At 40.7% G+C, this 21,164-nt stretch overlaps 1 protein-coding gene across 3 annotated transcripts in view; it reads right to left on the reverse strand.

Annotated features, from left to right (window-relative positions):
- The window catches only part of CROT (Carnitine O-octanoyltransferase), a 172,290-nt gene that overhangs the window by 105,051 nt on the left and 46,075 nt on the right, over positions 1–21,164 (reverse strand). For all 3 annotated transcript variants that reach the window (XM_071672036.1, XM_071672038.1, XM_071672037.1), the window contains exons 7-8: positions 16,176–16,272; positions 5,174–5,254 (exon numbers count right to left, since the gene is read on the reverse strand). In XM_071672036.1, coding sequence (XP_071528137.1) covers positions 5,174–5,254; positions 16,176–16,272 — 178 coding nt within the window. The remainder of the gene's footprint in view (positions 1–5,173; positions 5,255–16,175; positions 16,273–21,164) is intronic.

Below are 21,164 nucleotides of genomic sequence, written 5' to 3' on the forward strand. Positions count from 1 at the left end.
AACGTAAGGCATGTGTACAAGTAGGAAGAGAGGAAAGTGATTGGTTCCCAGTGAATTTCGGTTTGTGTTATGGGTGTGTGATGTCTTCATGGTTGTTTAATTTGTTTATGGATGGGGTTGTTAGGGAGGTGAATGCAAGAGTTTTGGAGAGAGGGTCAATTATGCAGTCTGTTGTGGATGAGAGGGCTTGGGTTGTGGATGAGAGGGCTTGGGAAGTGAGTCAGTTGTTGTTTGCTGATGATACAGCGCTGGTGGCTGATTCAGGTGAGAAACTGCAGAAGTTGGTTACTGATTTTGGTAAAGTATGTGAAAGAAGAAAGTTGAGAGTAAATGTGAATAAGGGCAAGGTAATTATTAGGTTCAGTAGGGTTGAAGGACTAGTAAATTGGAGGGTAAAACTGAATGCAGAAGAACTGGAGGAAGTGAAGTGTTTTAGATATCTGGGAGTTGATTTGGCAGCAGATGGAACCTTGAAGGCGGAAGTGAGTCACAGGGTGGGGAATGGGTAAAGGTTCTGGGAGCGTTGAAGAATGTGTGGAGGGCGAGTACTTTATCTCAGAGAGCCAAAATGGGTATGTTTGAAGGAATAGTGGTTCCAACAATGTTATATGGTTGTGAGGCATGGGCTATAGATAGGGTTGTGTGGATGTGTAAGCTAACTTACTCTCACCACTTTCTTCACCCCAACATTCTCTCTTCTTTTCTGAAAACCTCTACAAATCTTCACCTTCACCTCGACAAGATAACGATCAGACATCCCTCTAGTTGCACCTCTCAGCACATTAACATCCAAAAGTCTCTCTTTCGTGTGCCTATCAATTAATACGTAATCCAATAACGCTCTCTGGCCATCTCTCCTAATTACATATGTATACTTATGTATATCTCTCTTTTTAAACCAGGTATTCCCAATCACCAGTCCTTTTTCAGCACATAAATCTACAAGCTCTTCACCATTTCCATTTACAACACTGAACACCCCATGTACACCAATTATTCCCTCAACTGCCACATTACTCAAATCACCCATCACCATAACCCGGTCTCATGCATCAAAACTACTAACACACTCACTCAGCTGAAAGAGTGGCAGATATAGGGTGTTTTAGTCGAGGTGGTGTGCATGGTGAGAGGGTTAGGGAGAATGATTTGGTAAACAGAGAAGAGGTAGTAAAAGCTTTACGGAAGATGAAAGCCGGCGAGGCAGTGGGTTTGGATGGTATAGCACTGGAATTTATTAAAAAAGGGGGTGACTGTATAGTTGACCCCGCCATACATGAAATAACAACCCCCTCCCCCCCATGTGCGCGAGGTAGCACAAGGAAAAAACAACAAAGGCTACATCCATTCACACTCAGTCTCTAGCTGTCATGTAATAATGCACTGAAACCACAGCTCCCTTTCCACATCCAGGTCCCACAGAACTTTCCTATGGTTTACCCCAGACGCTTCACATGCCCTGGTTCAATCCACTGACAGAACATCAACCCCAGTACACCACATCATTACAATTGACTCTATTCCTTGCACGCCTTTCACCCTCCTGCATGTTCAGGCCCCGATCACTCAAAATCTTTTTCACTCCATCTTTCCACCTCTAATTTGGTCTCCCACTTCTAGAAGCCTTGTTCCCTCCACCTCTGACACATATATCCTCTTGGTCAATCTTTCCTCACTCATTCTCTCCATGTGACCAAACCATTTCAATACACCCTCTTCTGCTCTCTCAACCACACTCGTTTTATTACCACACATCCCTCTTACCCAATTATTACTTACTCGATCAAACCACCTCGCACCACATGTTGTCCTCAAACATCTCATTTCCAGCACATCCACCCTCTTCCGCACAACTCTATCTAGAGCCCACGCCTCGCAACCATATAACATTGTTGGAACCACTATTCCTTCAAACATACCCATTTTTCCTATCCGAGATAATGTTTTCTACTTCCACACATTCTGCAATGTTCCCAGAACTTTCCGCTTCCAGGTTCTATCCGCTGCCAAATCCAATGCCAGATATCTAAAACACTTAACTTCCTCCAGTTTTTCTACATTCAAACTTACCTCCCAACTGACTTGTCCCTCAACCCTACTGTACCTAATAACCTTGCTCTTATTCACACTTACTCTCAGCTTTCTTCTTTCACACACTTTACCAAACTCAGTCACCAGCTTCTGCAGTTTCTCACATGACTCAGCCACCAGCGCTGAATCATCAGCGAACAACAACTGACTCAATTCCCAAGCTCTCTCATCCACAACAGACTGCATACTTACCCCTCTTTCCAAAACTCTTGCATTCACCTCTCTAACAACCCCATCTAACGACCATGAAGACATCACGCACCCCTGCTGGAAACCAACACTCACTGAGAACCAATCACTTTCCTCTCTTCCTACACGTACACATGCCTTACATCCTCGATACAAACTTTTCACTGCTTCTAACAACATGCCTCCCACACCATATATTCTTAATACCTTCCACACAGTATCTCTATCAACTCTATCATATGCCTTCTCCAGATCCATAAATGCTACATACAAATCCATTTGCTTTTCTAAGTATTTCTCATATACATTCTTCTGGGCAAACACCTGATCCGCACATCCTCTACCACTTCTGAAACCACACTGCTCTTCCCCAATCTGATGCTCTGTAAATGCCTTGACCCTCTCAATCAATACCCTACCATATAATTTCCTAGGAATACTCAACAAACTTATACCTCTGTAGTTTGAGCACTCACTTTTATCCCCTTTGCCTTTGTACAATGGCACTATGCTAGCATTCCGCCAATCCTCAGGCACCTCACCATGAGTCATACATACATTAAATAATCTTACCAACCAGTCAACAACACAGTCACCCCCCATTTTAGTAAATTCCACTGCAATACCATCCAACCCCGCCGCCTTGCCGACTTTCATCTTCCGCAAAGCCTTCACTACCTCTTCACTGTTTACCAACTCATTTTCCCTGACCCTCTCACTTTGCACAGCACCTCAACCAAAATGCCCTATAACTGCCACTCTACCATCTAACACATTCAACAAACCTTCAAAATACTCACACCATCTCCTTCTCACATCACCACTACTTGTTATTACCTCCCCATTAGCCACCTTCACCGATGTTCCCATATGTTCTCTTGTCTTACGCACTTTATTAACCTCCTTCAAAAATATCTTTTTATTCTCCCTAAAATTTAATGATGCTCTCTCACCCAAACTCTCATTTGCCATCTTTTTCACCTCTTGCACCTTTCTCTTGACCTCCTGCCTCTCTCTTTTATACATCTCCCACTCATTTGCATTATTTCCCTGCAAAAATCATCCAAATGCCTCTCTCTTCTCTTTCACTAATAATCTTACTTCTTCATCCCACCACTCACTACCCTTGCTTATCTGCCCACCTCCCACGCTTCTCATGCCACAAGCATCTTTTGCGCAAGCCATCACTGCTTCCCTAAATACATCCCATTCCTCCCCCACTCCCCATACGACCTTTGCTCTCACCTTTTTCCATTCTGCACTCAGTCTCTCCTGGTACTTCCTCACACAAGTCACCTTCCCAAGCTCACTTACTCTCGCCATTCTCTTCACCCCAACATTCTCTCTTCTTTTCTGAAAACCTCTACAAATCTTCACCTTCGCCTCCACAAAATAATGATCGGACATTCCTTCAGTTGCACTTCTCAGCACATTAACATCCAATAGTCTCTCTTTCGCACGCCTATCAATTAACACATAATCCAATAACACTCTCTGGCCATCTCTCCTACTTACATATGTATCCTTATGTATATCTCTCTTTTTAAACCATGAATTTCCAATCACCATTCCTTTTTCAGCACACAAATGTACAAGCTCTTCACCACTTTCAATTACAACATTGAACACCCTATGTACACCAATTATTCCCTCAACTACCTCATTACTCACCTCTGCATTCAAATCACCCATCACTATAACCCAGTCTCATGCATCAAAACTGCTAACACCTACTCAGCTGCTCCCAAAACACTTGCCTCTCATGATCTTTCTTATGATCAGGTGTATAGGCACCAATAATCACCCATCTCTCTCCATCCACTTTCAGTTTTACCCATATCAATCTAGATGTAGACTTTTGTCAGTGACTGGAGCCTCGAACGCAAAAAAGACTACTGTACTAATTATTGACATTTATGAAGGATATGATATGGTTGTTCTTGTGTTCTTCAGGATCTAGTACAGATCTCATGCAATTGTAGTGCAAAACTGCAACTTGGGGTTGAGTGATCTCCAATGGTAGAAGGTTTTGGTGAAAAGAATAGCACAGCAGCTTTAACATAACAAGGTAGATGAGGTTCAGGTGCAAGCGCTGCATGCATTCACACTTGCATGTGTGCATTCACATGTTGCTGCAGTGTGTTCCTGACAGAAACAAGTGAATGACCACTTTTCAGGAGAGCTTACTGAAAATCATCAATTACATGCACAGAACATTAAAACTTACATAAAGACTCATGACCTGCATTAAAACCTTGAGATAAAAATACCAAGGACATCTCTGATAAAAGCCCCCATACAGATATTCTAATGCAGTGGGCACATCTAAAAATAAAAGACCTAAAAAAATCACATGATATCTCAGGGAGTATTAGCAACCTATGATTAATGCAGAGCACAGAACTCACCCTAAAACCTTAATGAATACCACACCTTACAAGTGCTTTCATTTAAGGAAAGTACATGCAAGATGTGAGAAAACACTTATCAGATGCCATCAGATGCCAATTAAGGTACATAAAGCTTCTCCATCAATTAGAGCATGCACACTGAGTGGTGAATCAAAGTAATGTGAAGACTAAGTTGCTCAAAGTTTCCAGGGGCTGCAGTGACAACAGAATGAGTAGTAGAGGGCATTGGTGCAAATGCTGAATGGAGTGAGTGTCACTTTACTGGCTTTCAAGAAAATCAGTTTTCAAAATCTACCAAAAAATCTAAATTGGACATCTCAAAGAGATACTAAATCATGAGAACCTGTCATAGAAAATATGTCTGTTAACAAACTGACATTAGAAATGGTGTTCACTTGTTCCTGACACAGTATCATGAAAGCAGAAAACTAAATAAATATAAAAAAATAAGATGATGGTGAACAATCATAATGACCTCCTACCTGCAGAATCCCAGGGATACATTGTCCAGATGTGACCATGACAGAGGACTGTAAGATGAAGAGGACAATCACCTTCATCCTCTGGAAGATAATGGTAAAGAAGAAACATATCCATAATTAAGGACAATATCTGGATCAGAAAAGAAATCGTGAATAAACTTGTTTACTTACTAAACAATTGTCTTCAACCATGAAACTAAGTTTTTTGTCAAAATTCAGTGTGTCTCGATTAGGTAAAAAGTCCTCAAAACTTCAGTAAAAAAGTGATATCATACAGTAACATACTTTTAGACTGCCAGTCGAAGTTTTCATATATACTATGATGTCCTTAACCATTTTTTTCTAGTGTCACCACACTATAAATCCAATTTACAAATCATGATGGCTTGGAATAAGTAAAACTTTCAGTCTGTTTTAAACATTCTCCAACTTCCAATAATTACCCTTTTCTTGAATGACCCGAAAGGAAAGAATGAAAAGCTGAACTGACTGAAAGCCAGTTGTCCTCACTGAGATGTAAACTCAGACCCACACATTCTCAGTGAATAAAGCTGCACATTACACCACACAAAACTTAAAGGGTAGGATAGTGTGTGCAAAACCTTCTTCACACAGCCATTTGTAATAAAATTACAAATTCCTCCATTGATGCATCCTTCTCATACATGCACTCCCTCTCCTTCTATCTCACCCTCTGCCTCCCTCTACATTTACTTCTACACATTTCATAGATGTTACTCACTCTTTAGGTAAAAAACACTCATGTGCTCTTATTTTGTACTTTACTTACCTTTCCCTTGATCCTCCTTTTCATCCCCAACATTATTCACCCTCCAAATCATACAACCATTTTCATATAAGACATCTCAGTTGTCTGGACACTGGCACTATCCAAAAACCTTGCTTTATTAACATACAAGACCACAAACAGGCAGCTTATACCTACTCTTTTCATTCATCTCCTCAAAAATCTTGAAGCTTGTTGTTTTTCAAAACTTCTAATTTCTACTTGGCTTTCATTTCTAGACAATTCCTCTAAACACAAAAAAAGTACTTAGAGGTTGCAAGTCATAGATGCCTTACTTTACCCCTCTTAGTGGTATGTATTAAGGCAGCTGCTATCCCTGATTGGTAAGAATGGCTTATAAAAACTTGAATCAATTCTTATTGTGTGTGCAGATGAAGCTAAAGTAAGAGAAATTAGGAGACTTAGGATTGCCATAACCTAAACTGAAAACAAGATGGTTTCCAACTTCAGTCAGAAACATAGTTTGTGAAATTCAACCCAGGGGAGAATGATTTGGTAAACAGAGAAGAGGTAGTAAAAGCTTTGCGGAAGATGAAAGCTGGCAAGGCAGCGGGTTTGGATGGCACTGCAGTGGAATTTATTACAAAAAGGGGGTGACTGTATTACTGACTGGTTGGTAATGATATCCAATGTATGTATGACTCATGGTAAGGTGCAAATTTGAAAAGGAGGGGGATGTTCCTTACAGTTAGAAACAATCTTGTTTCACAAGTTAATATTGGCATAAGTAAAATTTCCCAAATCTGGCAACCTCAGAAAAATGTTACTGGGTTTTGGATTTTCATAGTTTGGGATAATATACCAGTCTCCATTGTCTAGCCTAGTTCATAGTTGCAGAGTAAATAATCCACTGGCGTGAAAAAGAGTCATGTCATAGCAGTATGTCATGCGAGGCAAAACTGGCTTCCTTTGACTGGGGAATGACTCACACAGTTGGTAGCTAATGTGACCTAGACTCCACCTACTGGGTTTAGCGACAAAATATGCATCATGTATAGGCTTAAAGATTCATATGAGTGCATATTTGATGCATCTGATTAAAAAACCCAATGATGTATGCTTTATGACAAATTCTGTACTGAGATGTCAAGCTAGTGAGATTGCCAGGGGTGCAGAAGACTTCAGAAGACATCATGAGGGTAAAGTTTGCAGATCATGGAACAACTCTCAGGATTCACTCCATCTCCATACCTTCACCTCTGGTGTTGAAGTTCCTTGGTGCACCAAAAGGTGTCATGCTGGGAGCACAATGCCTAACTTCATTTGCATACTCAGGAATAACTTTCAACAATGTAGCAGGCATACCAAGAATTCTGGAAATATCAACAAACACAGACCAGCATACCAAATCTTCAATTTCTAAATTCATCTTTACCTCAAAGATGTTGCTCCTCCTACTACACTTCTTTCTAAAGCATAAGAATCATTTGTGCACTTTCAGTAGTACTAAGAGCTGTAAGGGGTCTGGGGAGATTAAACTGATTACATTTCTGTTTTGTCATGGACTCCATATACGTGAATCACTGGATAATGGAGACTAGGTGTAAACTTAAAATAAAAACTGAATATCCATAGCTGCAAGATACTACAGATAAACAGTACAGACTGGGCACTTTGAGTTAATTCAGGGTGGATGTGTTTTGAGGAGGAACCTGGGGGTAAAGGTTACTGAAGTGTGTCAGGGGTACACTTTTTATTTCCAGTGGGGGTTGGTGGTTAGTTATAGTGGTTTAGGTGTAAGGGGGTGTCTAGTGCTGTTACACAGAAAGCCAAGCATGTTCAGGCGGGACCATATTGGGAGGATGTTTGTTTCACAGTAAAGGTGTTCTGTGCTTGTCCTTAAACAGCGATTGATTATTGTGAGTGCAAATTCTGTATGGTCTGCAACTTTAAAACATTTGCTTTGGAAGGTGGAAGTCCAGGCACTTGAGCCATAATCAGAGGTGGAATGGATGAACTGTTTGTAAAACTGAGAGGTTCTCTTTCTTGTCCAAATTTGATGCAAGTTAATGTTCTAAGGGCATCCAGTTTGTGTGTTGCTACTGTGTTGATGTTCCTGATGTGGGGAGTGAATGTCAAGATGCGTATGTCATATGCAGTTCCTAGAAAGGTTGGTGTTCAGTTCACTGAGAGTGACTATTCATTCAATGTGACTGGAGGGTGTGAATTGGACTTGTGTCTGTTTGGGGTTAAAAGAGTGATTGAAGACTTCTGTGGAGATGCATAAATTCTCTTCTGGGTGACCCAATGCTCCAACTGTGTAATGCAGTGCCACATGTTTGATGATGCATGGTGCTAAGATGCAACTGTGAGGTCATCTGCATATGAAAGGGACTTCATGTTGAGGTTTGCCTGAAGTAATGTGAGGTTGTGAAGAATGATACTGGAAAGAGTAGGAGAGGTAAACTAAGGGAGTAGGTGTGGAATGGGAGACACTTAGGAAAGCAGCACAAGCATATGTAAGAGAACTGTGTGGCATGAAGACAGTGGGAAGTGGATGGGTGAAAAAGGAGTAAAGAGTGGTGGGATAATGAAGTAGCACGCAAAAGAGAAAAAAGAGGTGTATGGGTGGTACTTACAAGGAAGGCGTGCAAATGATAGGGGGATAAGCAAGAGAAAGCAGAAGTAGTTAAAAGAAAGGTACTTGGCTGAAAAAGAGGGCAACTGAGAATTAGGGTGAGCAACATCAGCACACTAGGAAGAATACATTGTTTTGGAAGGAGGTTAACAGTGTGAGAAGCATGGGAATAAATGGGAACATGAGTGAAAGGTGCACATGAGGTAGTAAAAGTCAAAGATAAGTAAAGATAATGAGTAAGTATTTTGAAGGACTGTTGAATGTGTTTGATGATAAGGTGGAAGATGTAGGGTGTTTGGGCTGGGGAGATATGAAGGGAAAAAGTCATGACGAGTGGTTTGGTGAAGAGAGGAGGCTCTGAAAGCCTTTCTTAAGATGAAATGTGGCATGGCATCTGGAATGACTGTGATTGTGGGTGACTGTGTTGTTAATTGGATATTCAGGATTTTCCATGTATGTTTGGAGCATGGTGAGGTGCCTGAGGATTGGCAGACTGCATGTATAGTGCCACTGTACAAAGGCAAGTGACAAAAAGAAAAGCAGAGTAAGCCCTTGATTTAACAGACTAATGGGGGTGAGTTGGTATCCATTAATGCCAAAAGTTAACTGATTTGAGAATATAACCTATAGGCCATCTTTTTAATAAAATACACAGTTCACACACTTACTTTTGACTCCCCTATCACAGAGTAGTGGTTCTTAAACCTTTTGGCCTTGCGCCCCCTTTCAGCACAGTCCTGGACACCGTGCCCTGCCCTCTGCCCTTTCAAGTTCTATCAAACAGTAATCAATAATTTTTATACCAGTATACACAGTACTTAGTTGCTGAAGTGGGATTACTGAAGTGGATCTTTATACAGGAATACCACCGAATTTCCGACAACTGATGGTTTGGTACCTCCTTTAGTCCAGACAAAATTACGTGAGGGAACTTGAAAATACTGCGGCCACCAGACTAGTTTACTGGGCAGCCACAGATGGCTTTGTGTGTGGGCCTGCTTATTTACATTCTTTACACTGAACTTATTGGTGGTGATACCACAATTCTGTGAGATTCTTAGTTTGTTTTCCTTAAATTTAACCCTAGCTATCTAAGGCTTCTAAGACATATGAGAGTGTCAGTCGTGGTGTCAAACACCAGTCCATATCGATCTAAGATAAAGTAGAACTGTTAAAAAATGGACTGTGGTATTTCGATGCATAAGCTGTGTGACACCTACAGTATTGGTTCATCAACGGCTTATGATATAATGAAGCAAAGGGAGAAAATAATGAAATTCTATGCAGACAGCGATTCCAAGAAGCAAATGACTATTAGAAAAACTATGAAAGATGGTAAGAGCACTGAGCACAATCAAGTGATGATGGATTGGTTTCAACAGCATCGAAGTGATGGAGTGAACCAGGATAAGTTGTTCCATAAAGAACTTAAATTACAACATGTGCTGAGAAAAGCGGTCTGCAAACTATGAAGGAGCTGCTGAGTATGTGGACGAATTTGAGAAACTTGTAGCTGAGGCGCACCTCAGTCCTGAGCAGGTGCATAATGTATTTCATTTAACTATTTAATTTACATTGAATATTTGTTTAATTTAAATTTCTAGCAGTCCATGGTATACTTTAAAACACATGGGAGATTATAATTAATGGGTTGAAGGTGCGTTGATGAATTATCATTATATGACCACGGTTAGTCCAGTGAAATGGTTAATCCGGCAAGGCTTTGGAACCAAGAGTGCCAGAAAATCAGTGGTTTACCAGTACTAACAAACTTACCAATTACTTGAGTCTGAGTTTTTGGATGAATGAAAGAAGTTTTTCTGCTTCTACATTTCAAGTTTTATCTTATTATCTTTATGCAACTAGTTTCATTGAAACATAATACAGGAACACCATCAATTTTCCGGCACTCTTGATTCCAAAGCCTTGCCAGATTAACCATTTTGCTGGACCAACCGTGGTTACATAATAATAATTCATCAACACACCTCTAACCCACTAACTATACATCTCCCATGTGTCTAAAGTATACCATGGACTGCTAGAAATTTTAATCAAACAAATATCAAATGTTTGAGTACCCTAAGATGGTAAGTCTGTCCTTAGATTGTTTGTATCCAGTGGCGTATCTAGGGTATGGCAGATAGGGTAGGTGCCCTGGCTCCACTTTAAGGGGGAGCACCAGTGGCGTAATGGCGTCCTGGATCCAGACAATGGTTCTGATTTTAAAGATTTAGATTTCTTGACCATGAAAATATATCTTTGGCATTCAGCATAACATTGATATCATTACTAATTCAATAGTTATCAAAAAAAATTGATATTTCCATAATGGCATCCTGGATCCAGACAATGATTAGGATCACTCCCAGAATCTAATCCATTGGTCCTTGTGTCATTTCTGACTTTCTCTGAAAATTTCATCAAAATTTGTTCATACCTTTTGTTGAAAGTTGCTCACGGACAAAGAAACATACGCTGATAGAAACATAATCTCCTTGGCAGAGGTAATGAAAATAAAAAATATTGGTGTCATATGTTTGGTCAGGGGCACAATTCTAGTGCTTGCCATAGGTGATATTTCCCCTAGATACGCCCGTTTGAATCCTGTGGGGTCTTCTTTTTCTGTTGTTAATATTTTCCTAGGTGTGCATCGCCAGGATAATGCTGTTTCGTCTGCATTATACACCTACTCAGGACTGACGTGCTCATCAGCTAGGAGTTTCACAAATTTGTCCACATACTTGGCAGCTCCTTCGTGGTTTGCAACCGCTTTTCTCCACACACCATATTTATTCATGGAAATTCTATGACACTTCTTGAACCTTTGAAGCCATCCTTCACTATAGTCATGCTCATGTTGTAATTTAAGCTCTTCAGGGAACAACTTGGCCTGGTTCATCATCATGCTACCTGACAAGTCCACTCCATCACTCCGATGCAGTTGAAACCATTCCATTATCACTCCATCGTGCTCAATACTCTTACCATCCTTCATAGTTTTTTAATCGTCATTTGCTTCTTGGAGTCACTGTCTGCATAAAATTTCAATATTTTCTCCTTTTGTTTCTTTATATTAAAAACGGTTGATGAACCAATACTGTAGATGTCACACAGCTTACGCACCAAAACACCACAGTCCATTTTTTCAAAAGTTTTACTTTATCTTGGATCGATATGGACTGGTATTTACATTTGACACCACGACTAACACTCTCATATGTCTTAGAAGCCATAGTTAGGGTTAAATTTAAGCAAAATAAGCTAAGAATCTTACAGAATTGCGGTATCACCACCAAGTGCAGTGCAAAGAATGTAAATAAGCGCACCCTATAAGCGCGCCCTACACACAACACCATCTGTGGCTGCCCAACAAACTAGTTTGGTGGCCATGGTAATCTAAAGTTCCCTCATGTAATTTTGTCCAGACTAAAGGAGGTGACAAACCATCAGTTGCCAGAAATTCGGTGGTGCACCTGTAGTAACCAGAAATAGTAACTACAATTAAGTAAAAAATCAACTTTATTTTGATAGCAGTAATGAATAGTTATCAAAAATTATTCATTACAATGAAACCAAACATTTTCCTACTTCTAAGACAGTTACTGGGTGCATTAGTGAAAGAGTAATGATTTTTATGCATATTATGCTTATATATATGATAATCCTAATGCAATTAAATGAAAAGTCATAGGAAAACAGAAAATTGTAAGGACAATAAAACCAATCTTTTACACACTTTTGCCACCAGTATTGCTTTAATCAGCATGTCACAAGCAATGCAGTAAATTACAAATATTGACTTTGGTAACTAGGTAGTACTCATCAATGAGATGGGTGGTGCTAACTCTTCTGACTGACTAGTCTAGTAATATTTGGTGTTCTGGTTGCTAAGGGCACATTGGAGATCACACTCCACATCTAGCATGTTTCTTTGCTTTGTTTTCATATTAACCAATGCTGAAAAATCTACTTCACATAGGTAAGCAGATGAAAATGGGAAAGTGATTTTTAGGATTGACAGGCTTATTTTCTGGTAAACTGAGAGATACTTCACCTAAAACTTCTCTACACCAAGACAAGTAAAATCATCCTATGCTACAGAATTTAATTTCAGTTCCAAGAAATTCTTCTTGCATAGCTTCAAGAACATCCTCAACTTCAACAGAAAGGGGGTTCTTGGCAAGGTTAACTTCAAAACTGCTGTCGCTAATATTAGGAAAATAGTGATGAAATTCGTTATCCAGTCTCACAAAGAGATCACAAATTTCTGTTTTTAGCTTGTCACTGAAAAATTTCTTCTCTTCCGTGACTTCATCCAGATGAGGAAAGGATGGTGTGTTCCTCTGTATATGACACCTCCACAGTTGCAATTTCAATTTCCCAATGAATGTTTTAAATGCAGCACAAAAGCCAATCATAGCTGTGTCTCTTCCTTGTAGCTTCAGGTTCAAGTAATTTAAGACTTGAAAAATATCTGCTAGGCAAGCCAGGGAAAAGTTAACCATAAAAATTAAAAGTGATAAGTACTGTTTTCCCTCAGCTTCCAGAAACATTTTTACTTTTCAATTTCATAAAAGCACCCAAACATATTGCCCTTTGAGAGCTAGCATACATTAGTGTGAAAAAGCAATGTCCTATTTTCTATCCCTAAATTGTGACAAAGCTGTACAACAGCTGTGTATTGAGGACACTGTTCTTTATGTAATCTATGATCTTGATCATCATGTTCAAATGTTCCTGAAGTTGTGAAGGTAGAATCTTGCTGCCAAAGCTTGGTGATGTATGAAGTAGTATGTGGTAATTGCAGAACTAGTAGTTCTTTAAATGTAGACACACACTTTAGGTGTCCTGTCTTTTTATTCTTTTTTTTGGACAATTTGGGAGCCCTGCTGCCTCTGAGACACACTTCACTGGAGTTGCCCTTTTGCCAGTGGCATGTCAAAGGTGAAGAACAAAAGGCTAAGAAGTGGCACTGGAGTCTCCTAGTTATACCAGGGAATAAAAGGGACAAGTGATTGAGGGTGATGGCTCCGATTGTAAATAGGATGACTGGTGAGAGTAAAAGGAGTGAGCTTATGGAGAAATCTAAAAGTTATAGTATGGATGTGCTGGGAACCGGGGAAACCAATATCCTTGGGCAGGGTGAATGGAGTGAAAATGAATGTAAGTTATGCAAAGGCATGGAAGGAGGATTGATATGGAGCAGAATGAATGAAAATCATCAGCGAAGAGGGAAAGAATGATGTGCAAATGTGCTATTACCAAATGTATGGGAGGGTGCTTCAGAGCATGGATTGAATGAATCAGAAACATTGTGGGGTAAAAGAAAGATTGTAATTATGAAGCATGCATGGGTATGAGTATATGCACCTGTAAATATGAAGACTGTGTGAGGTAAGGATGAAATGAAGCATTTCTGAAGAAATCTGAATGATTGTATAAAAGTTAAAAGTGGCTGTAATGGTGATATAAATGCAAAGGTGGGATGTGATGAAGCTGTCATAATGGAAAACAGGTAGTGCCTGGAGTAAATGGGAATGGAAGTTATTTAGTGAATGTCTGTGCTGAGAAGGATTTATTCCTTGCAAACACCTTTTTTCAGCAAAAGATGACCCACACATATACATGGATAAGAAATGATGGAATAGAAGAACATTAAGGTTTGACTGACTATGTGTTGACTGACTATGTGGCAGTGGATGAAAGGATGAGAAAGGCTGTGCTTGATGCTTGTGTTGTGAGAGGATTCTTTGAAGATTCTGACCATCTCATGATTCTTGTGGTGGTGAGGATCAGGGGGGAAGTGGAGGTAAGGTGTAAGGAAAAATGGAGAGGTAAAGATATCAACAAATGAGATGAATTAGAAAGAATGCATGGAAAAGTATAATAAGGAGGGTGACCAAAAGTTTAGATGGAAGTGCAGAGATGCAGTAATGCATGAATGAGATGTTTAAAATGTTCAGAGAAAAACTGTTAAAGGTTGTAGAATCAGTACATGGATACCAGGTCATTTTTTTTTTTTTTTTTTTTTTTTTTTTTTTTTATACTTTGTCGCTGTCTCCCGCGTTTGCGAGGTAGCGCAAGGAAACAGACGAAAGAAATGGCCCAACCCCCCCCCCCCATACACATGTACATACACACGTCCAGACACGCAAATATACATACCTACACAGCTTTCCATGGTTTACCCCAGACGCTACACATGCCTTGCTTCAATCCACTGACAGCACGTCAACCCCTGTATACCACATGACTCCAATTCACTCTATTTCTTGCCCTCCTTTCACCCTCCTGCATGTTCAGGCCCCGATCACACAAAATCTTTTTCACTCCATCTTTCCACCTCCAATTTGGTCTCCCTCTTCTCCTCGTTCCCTCCACCTCCGACACATATATCCTCTTGGTCAATCTCTCCTCACTCATTCTCTCCATGTGCCCAAACCATTTCAAAACACCCTCTTCTGCTCTCTCGACCACGCTCTTTTTATTTCCACACATCTCTCTTACCCTTACGTTACTTACTCGATCAAACCACCTCACACCACACATTGTCCTCAAACATCTCATTTCCAGCACATCCATCCTCCTGCGCACATCTCTATCCATAGCCCACGCCTCGCAACCATACAGTATTGTTGGAACCACTATTCCCTCAAACATACCCATTTTTGCTTTCCGAGATAATGTTCTCGACTTCCACACATTTTTCAAGGCTCCCAAAATTTTCGCCCCCTCCCCCACCCTATGATCCACTTCCGCTTCCATGGTTCCATCCGCTGACAGATCCACTCCCAGATATCTAAAACACTTCACTTCCTCCAGTTTTTCTCCATTCAAACTCACCTCCCAATTGACTTGACCCTCACCCCTACTGTACCTACTGTACCAGGTCATGAGATATAGAAATAAAAAGGGAAAAGCATGGTGGATGAATGAGATAAGAAATGCTGAGGAAGAGAAGAAAAAAGCATATGGTAGATTGCTTGAAAACAGTTCAACAAAGGAGGGAAGAATATAAGATGTGTGGGCAGCATGTTGAGAAGCAGATATAGGAAAGCAAAGAAAGATTAGATGAAGATTTTGGAAGAAAGTTAAGTGAAATATTTAGGGAAAATAAGAAATTGTACTAAAAAGAGGTGAAAAAGGACAGGTGGATGTAAGATTGGAAATATTACTGTGAGAAGTAAGGATGGGGAGTATCTAAACCAAAAGAGGAAGTGAAAGGAAGACAGAAAGAGCATTCTGAACATAGATGAATGTGGGAGATAGTGAGGCAGCAATTCAACATGCATGGGTATGGGAGGTGGAGGGAAAAGGATACAAGTGCATGGGCGTATAACAAGATCTGAGGTAAAAAAGGCCAAAAATGAGGCTGAAGGTAGGAATAACACCTGGAGTGGATGAGATTATGGCCAAAATGCTAAAGTATGGAGGAAAAAGTGTGATAGAGTGAATGCATTTGATATGTAATTTAGCATGGAAAGAGAAGGCAGTACCTCAGGATTGGGTGAAAGCTATTACTATCCCTTTATTCAAAGGAAAAGGTGCTAAGGATTTATGTAGCAAGGTTTTCATTAATATTATCCATCTTAAGACTTCTCACTAAAACTTACTTGTTCTCCATGTTGAGTAAAGGCTGTCTGCAACTTGGCCTGGTATTCTTGTGCAGTTAAAAACCCATCTAAACTGGCTCATACTAAACAATTTATTCTGGAAAGATCATTAAATTGTATAAAGGTGGAGTATGCAAGGTTTTCTTCAACAGACATCCATGCATAGCATCCATCTATCTGCATTACTTTAACCCTGGATGAACAACAGAATACATTCTCTCACGTCACCGACACATACCTTTACATCTAGCATGCTACAGAAAACAAGGTCTTCATTACACTCACAGCATTCCTCAATTATTCACAAAGCTTGCCAAGTTGATCTTTGAATTGAGACACCTCTCCATTACCCCAAATACTGTTGTGAAATATCTTGAACCTTCAACATCTAATCTACTGCTTCTCTTTCATAGTCTAGCTCTTTACTTTACCCATACTAACATGAACCATCTTCACTAACCCATCACCTGCATTATATACTATCTAGTCACACCATCCAAAAAGGCTTCTAACCATGCATCTTTCTCATTACCTCTTCATTATTTCTCGTCTTTATTCTTTACATAGATTGAATAAATAAAACAGCTCCTTCACATGGAGCTGTCTGGGACATGGGAACATGATTGATAATATAAGAGGCCACTTACTTTTTTTCTTAAAATTAGCAGAGATAGCACCGGCAACTGAGGTCCTAATCAAGGCCATCCCACTTACCCTAAATATTTATTACTTATATATTATACTTTGTCGCTGTCTCCCACATTAGCAAGGTAGCGCAAGGAAACAGATGAAAGAATGGCCCAACCCACCCACATAAACATGTTTATACATACACGTCCATTTATTTATCTATTTATTTATCTATTTTGCTTTGTCACTATCTCCCGCGTTAGCGAGGTAGCGCAAGGAAACAGACGAAAGAATGGCCCAACCTACCCACATACACATGTATATACATACACGTCCACACACGCAAATATACATACCTATACAGCTCAACGTATCCATATATATACACACACAAACATATAAATATATACACATGTACATAATTCTTACTGTCTGCCTTTATTCATTCCCATCGCCACCCCACCACACATGAAATGACAACCCCCTCCCCCCTCATGTGTGCGAGATAGCGCTAGGAAAAGACAACAAAGGCCACATTCGTTCATACTCAGTCTCCAGCTGTCATGTAATAACAGCTCCTTCTCCACATCCAGGCCCCACAGAACTTTCCATGGTTTACCCCAGACGCTTCACATGCCCTGGTTCAATCCACTGACAGCACATCGACCCCAATATACCACATCGTTCCAATTCACTCTATTCCTTGCACGCCTTTCACCCTCCAGCATGTTCAGGCCCCGATCACTCAAAATCTTTTTCACTCCATCTTTCCACCTCCAATTTGGTCACCCACTTCTCCTCGTTCCCTCCACCTCTGACACATATATCCTCTTTGTCAAACTTTCCTCACTCATTCTCTCCATGTGCCCAAACCATTTCAAAACACCCTCTTCAGCTCTCTCAACCACACTCTTTTTATTACCACACATCTCTCTTACCCTTTCATTAATTACTTGATCAAACCACCTCAGACTGCATATTGTCCTCAAACATCTCATTTCCAGCACATCCACCCTCCTCCACACAACTCTATCTATAGCCCACGCCTCGTAACCATATATCATTGTTGGAACCACTATTCCTTCAAACATACCCATTTTTGCATTCCAGGATAACGTTCTCGACTTCCACACATTCTTCAATGCTCCCAGAACTTTCACCCCCATCCCCCACCCTATGATTCACTTCCGCTTCCATGGATCCATCCACTACCAAATCCACTCCCAGATATTTAAAACACTTCACTTTCTCCAGTTTTTCTCCTTTCAAACTTATCTCCCAACTGACTTGTTCCTCAACCCTACTGTACCTAATAACCTTGCTCTTATTCATATTTACTCTCAGCTTTCTTCTTTGACACATTTTACCAAACTCAGTCACCAGCTTCTGCAGTTTCTCACACGAATTAGCCACCAGCGCTGAATAATCAGCGAACTACAACTGACACTTCCCAAGCTCTCTCATCCACAACAGACTGCATACTTGCCCCTCTTTCCAAAACTCTTACATTCACCTCCCCAACAACCCCATCCATAAGCAAATCAAACAACCATGGAGACCACGCAACCCTGCCGCAAACCTACATTCATTGAGAACCAATCACTCTCCTCTCTTCCTACACATACACATGCCTTACATCCTCGATAAAAACTTTTCACTGCTTCTAACAACTTGCCTTCCACACCATATATCCTTAATACCTTCCACAGAGCATCTCTATCAACTCTGTCATATGCCTTCTCCAGATCCATAAATGCTACATACAAATCCATTTGCTTTTCTAAGTATTTCTCATATACATTCTTCAAAGCAAACACCTGATCCACACATCCTCTACCACTTCTGATACCACACTGCTCTTCCCCAATCTGATGCTCTGCACATGCCTTCACCCTCTCAATCAATACCCTCCCATATAATTTCCCAGGAATACTCAACAAACTTATACCTCTGTAATTTGAGCACTCACTTTTATCCCCTTTGCCTTTGTACAATGGCACTATGCAAGCATTCCGCCAATCCTCAGGCACCTCACCATGAGTCATACATACATTAAATAACCTTACCAACCAGTCAACAATACAGTCACCCCCTTTTTTAATAAATTCCACTACAATACCATCTAAGCCCGCTGCCTTGCCGGCTTTCATCTTCCACAAAACTTTTACTACCTCTTCTCTGTTTACCAAATTATTCTCCCTAACCCTCTCACTTTGCACACCACCACAATCAAAACACCATACATCTGCCACTCTATCATCAAACACATTCAACAAACCTTCAAAATACTCACTCCATCTCCTCACATAATCACTACTTGTTATCACCTCCCCACGCACTTTATTTACTTCCTTCCAAAACATCTTTTTATCCTCCCTAAAATTTAATGATTCTCTCTCTCCCAAACTCTCATTTGCCCTCTTTTTCACCTCTTGCACTTTTCTCTTGACCTCCTGCCTCTTTCTTTTATACATCACCCACTCATTTGCATTATTTCCCTACAAAAAATCATCCAAATGCCTCTCTCTTTTCTTTCACCAATAATCTTACTTCTTCATCCCACCACTCACTACCCTTTCTAATCTGCCCACCTCCCACTCTTCTCATGCCACAAGAATCTTTTGCACAAGCTATCACTGCTTCCCTAAATACATCCCATTCCTCCCCCACTCCCCTTACCTCCTTTGTTCTCACCTTTTTCCATTCTGAACTCAGTCTCTCCTGGTACTTCCTCACACAAGTCTCCTTCCCAAGCTCACTTACTCTCACCACCCTCTTCACCCCAACATTCTCTCTTCTATTCTGAAAACCTCTACAAATCTTCACCTTCACCTCCACAGGATAATGATCAGACATCCCTCCAGTTGCACCTCTCAGCACATTAACATCCAAGAGTCTCTCTTTTGCGTGCCTATCAATTAACACATAATCCAATAACGCTCTCTGGCCATCTCTCCTACTTACATATGTATACTTCTGTATATCTCTCTTTTTAAACCAGTTATTCCCAATCACCAATCCTTTTTCAGCACATAAATCTATAAGCTCTTCACCATTTCCATTTACAACATGGAACACCCCATGTACATCAATTATTCCCTCAACTGCCACATTACTCACCTCTGCACTCAAATCACCCATCACTATAACCCATTCACGAGCATCAAAACTACTAACACACTCACTCAGCTGCTCCCAAAACACTTGCCTCTCAGGGTCTTTCTTCTCATGCCTAGGTGCATATGCACCAATAATAACCCATCTCTCTCCATCCACTTTCAGTTTTACCCATATCAATCAAGAGTTTACTTTCTTACACTCTACCACATACTCCCACCACTCCTGTTTCAGGAGTAGTGCTACTCCTTCCTTTGCTCTCGTCCTCTCACTAACCCCTGACTTTACTCCCAAGGCATTCCCAAACCACTCTTCCCCTTTACCCTTGAGCTTCGTTTCACTCAGAGCCAAAACATCCAGGTTCCTTTCCTCAAACATACTATCTATCTCTCCCTTTTCCTCATCTTGGTTACATCCACACACATTTAGACACCCCAATCTGAGCCTTCCAGGAGGATGTGCATTCCCCGCGTGACTCCTTCTTCTGTTTCCCCTTTTAGAAAGTTAAAATACAAGGAGGGAAGGGTTTCTAGCCCCCCGCTCCCATCCCCTTTAGTCGCCTTCTACGACATGTGAATGTGAGGAATGCGTGGTAAGTATTCTTTCTCCCCTATCCCTAGGGCTAACATCTCAATGTATACATATTTATTTTATATTTATTTATTATACTTTCTCGCTGTCTCCCGCGTTTGCGAGGTAGCGCAAGGAAACAGACGAAAGAAATGGCCCAACCCCCCCCCATACACATGTATATACATACGTCCACACAAGCAAATATACATACCTACACAGCTTTCCATGGTTTACCCCAGACACTTCACATGCCTTGATTCAATCCACTGACAGCACGTCAACCCCGGTATACCACATCGATCCAATTCACTCTATTCCTTGCCCTCCTTTCACCCTCCTGCATGTTCAGGCCCCGATCACACAAAATCTTTTTCACTCCATCTTTCCACCTCCAATTTGGTCTCCCTCTTCTCCTTGTTCCCTCCACCTCCGACACATATATCCTCTTGGTCAATCTTTCCTCACTCATCCTCTCCATGTGCCCAAACCACTTCAAAACACCCTCTTCTGCTCTCTCAACCACGCTCTTTTTATTTCCACACATCTCTCTTACCCTTACGTTACTCACTCGATCAAACCACCTCACACCACACATTTTCTTCAAACATCTCATTTCCAGCACATCCATCCTCCTGCGCACAACTCTATCCATAGCCCACGCCTCGCAAC

Source organism: Panulirus ornatus, chromosome 17 (genome assembly GCF_036320965.1).
Source record: "Panulirus ornatus isolate Po-2019 chromosome 17, ASM3632096v1, whole genome shotgun sequence".
In the NCBI taxonomy this organism is placed as follows: Eukaryota; Metazoa; Arthropoda; class Malacostraca; order Decapoda; family Palinuridae; genus Panulirus; species Panulirus ornatus.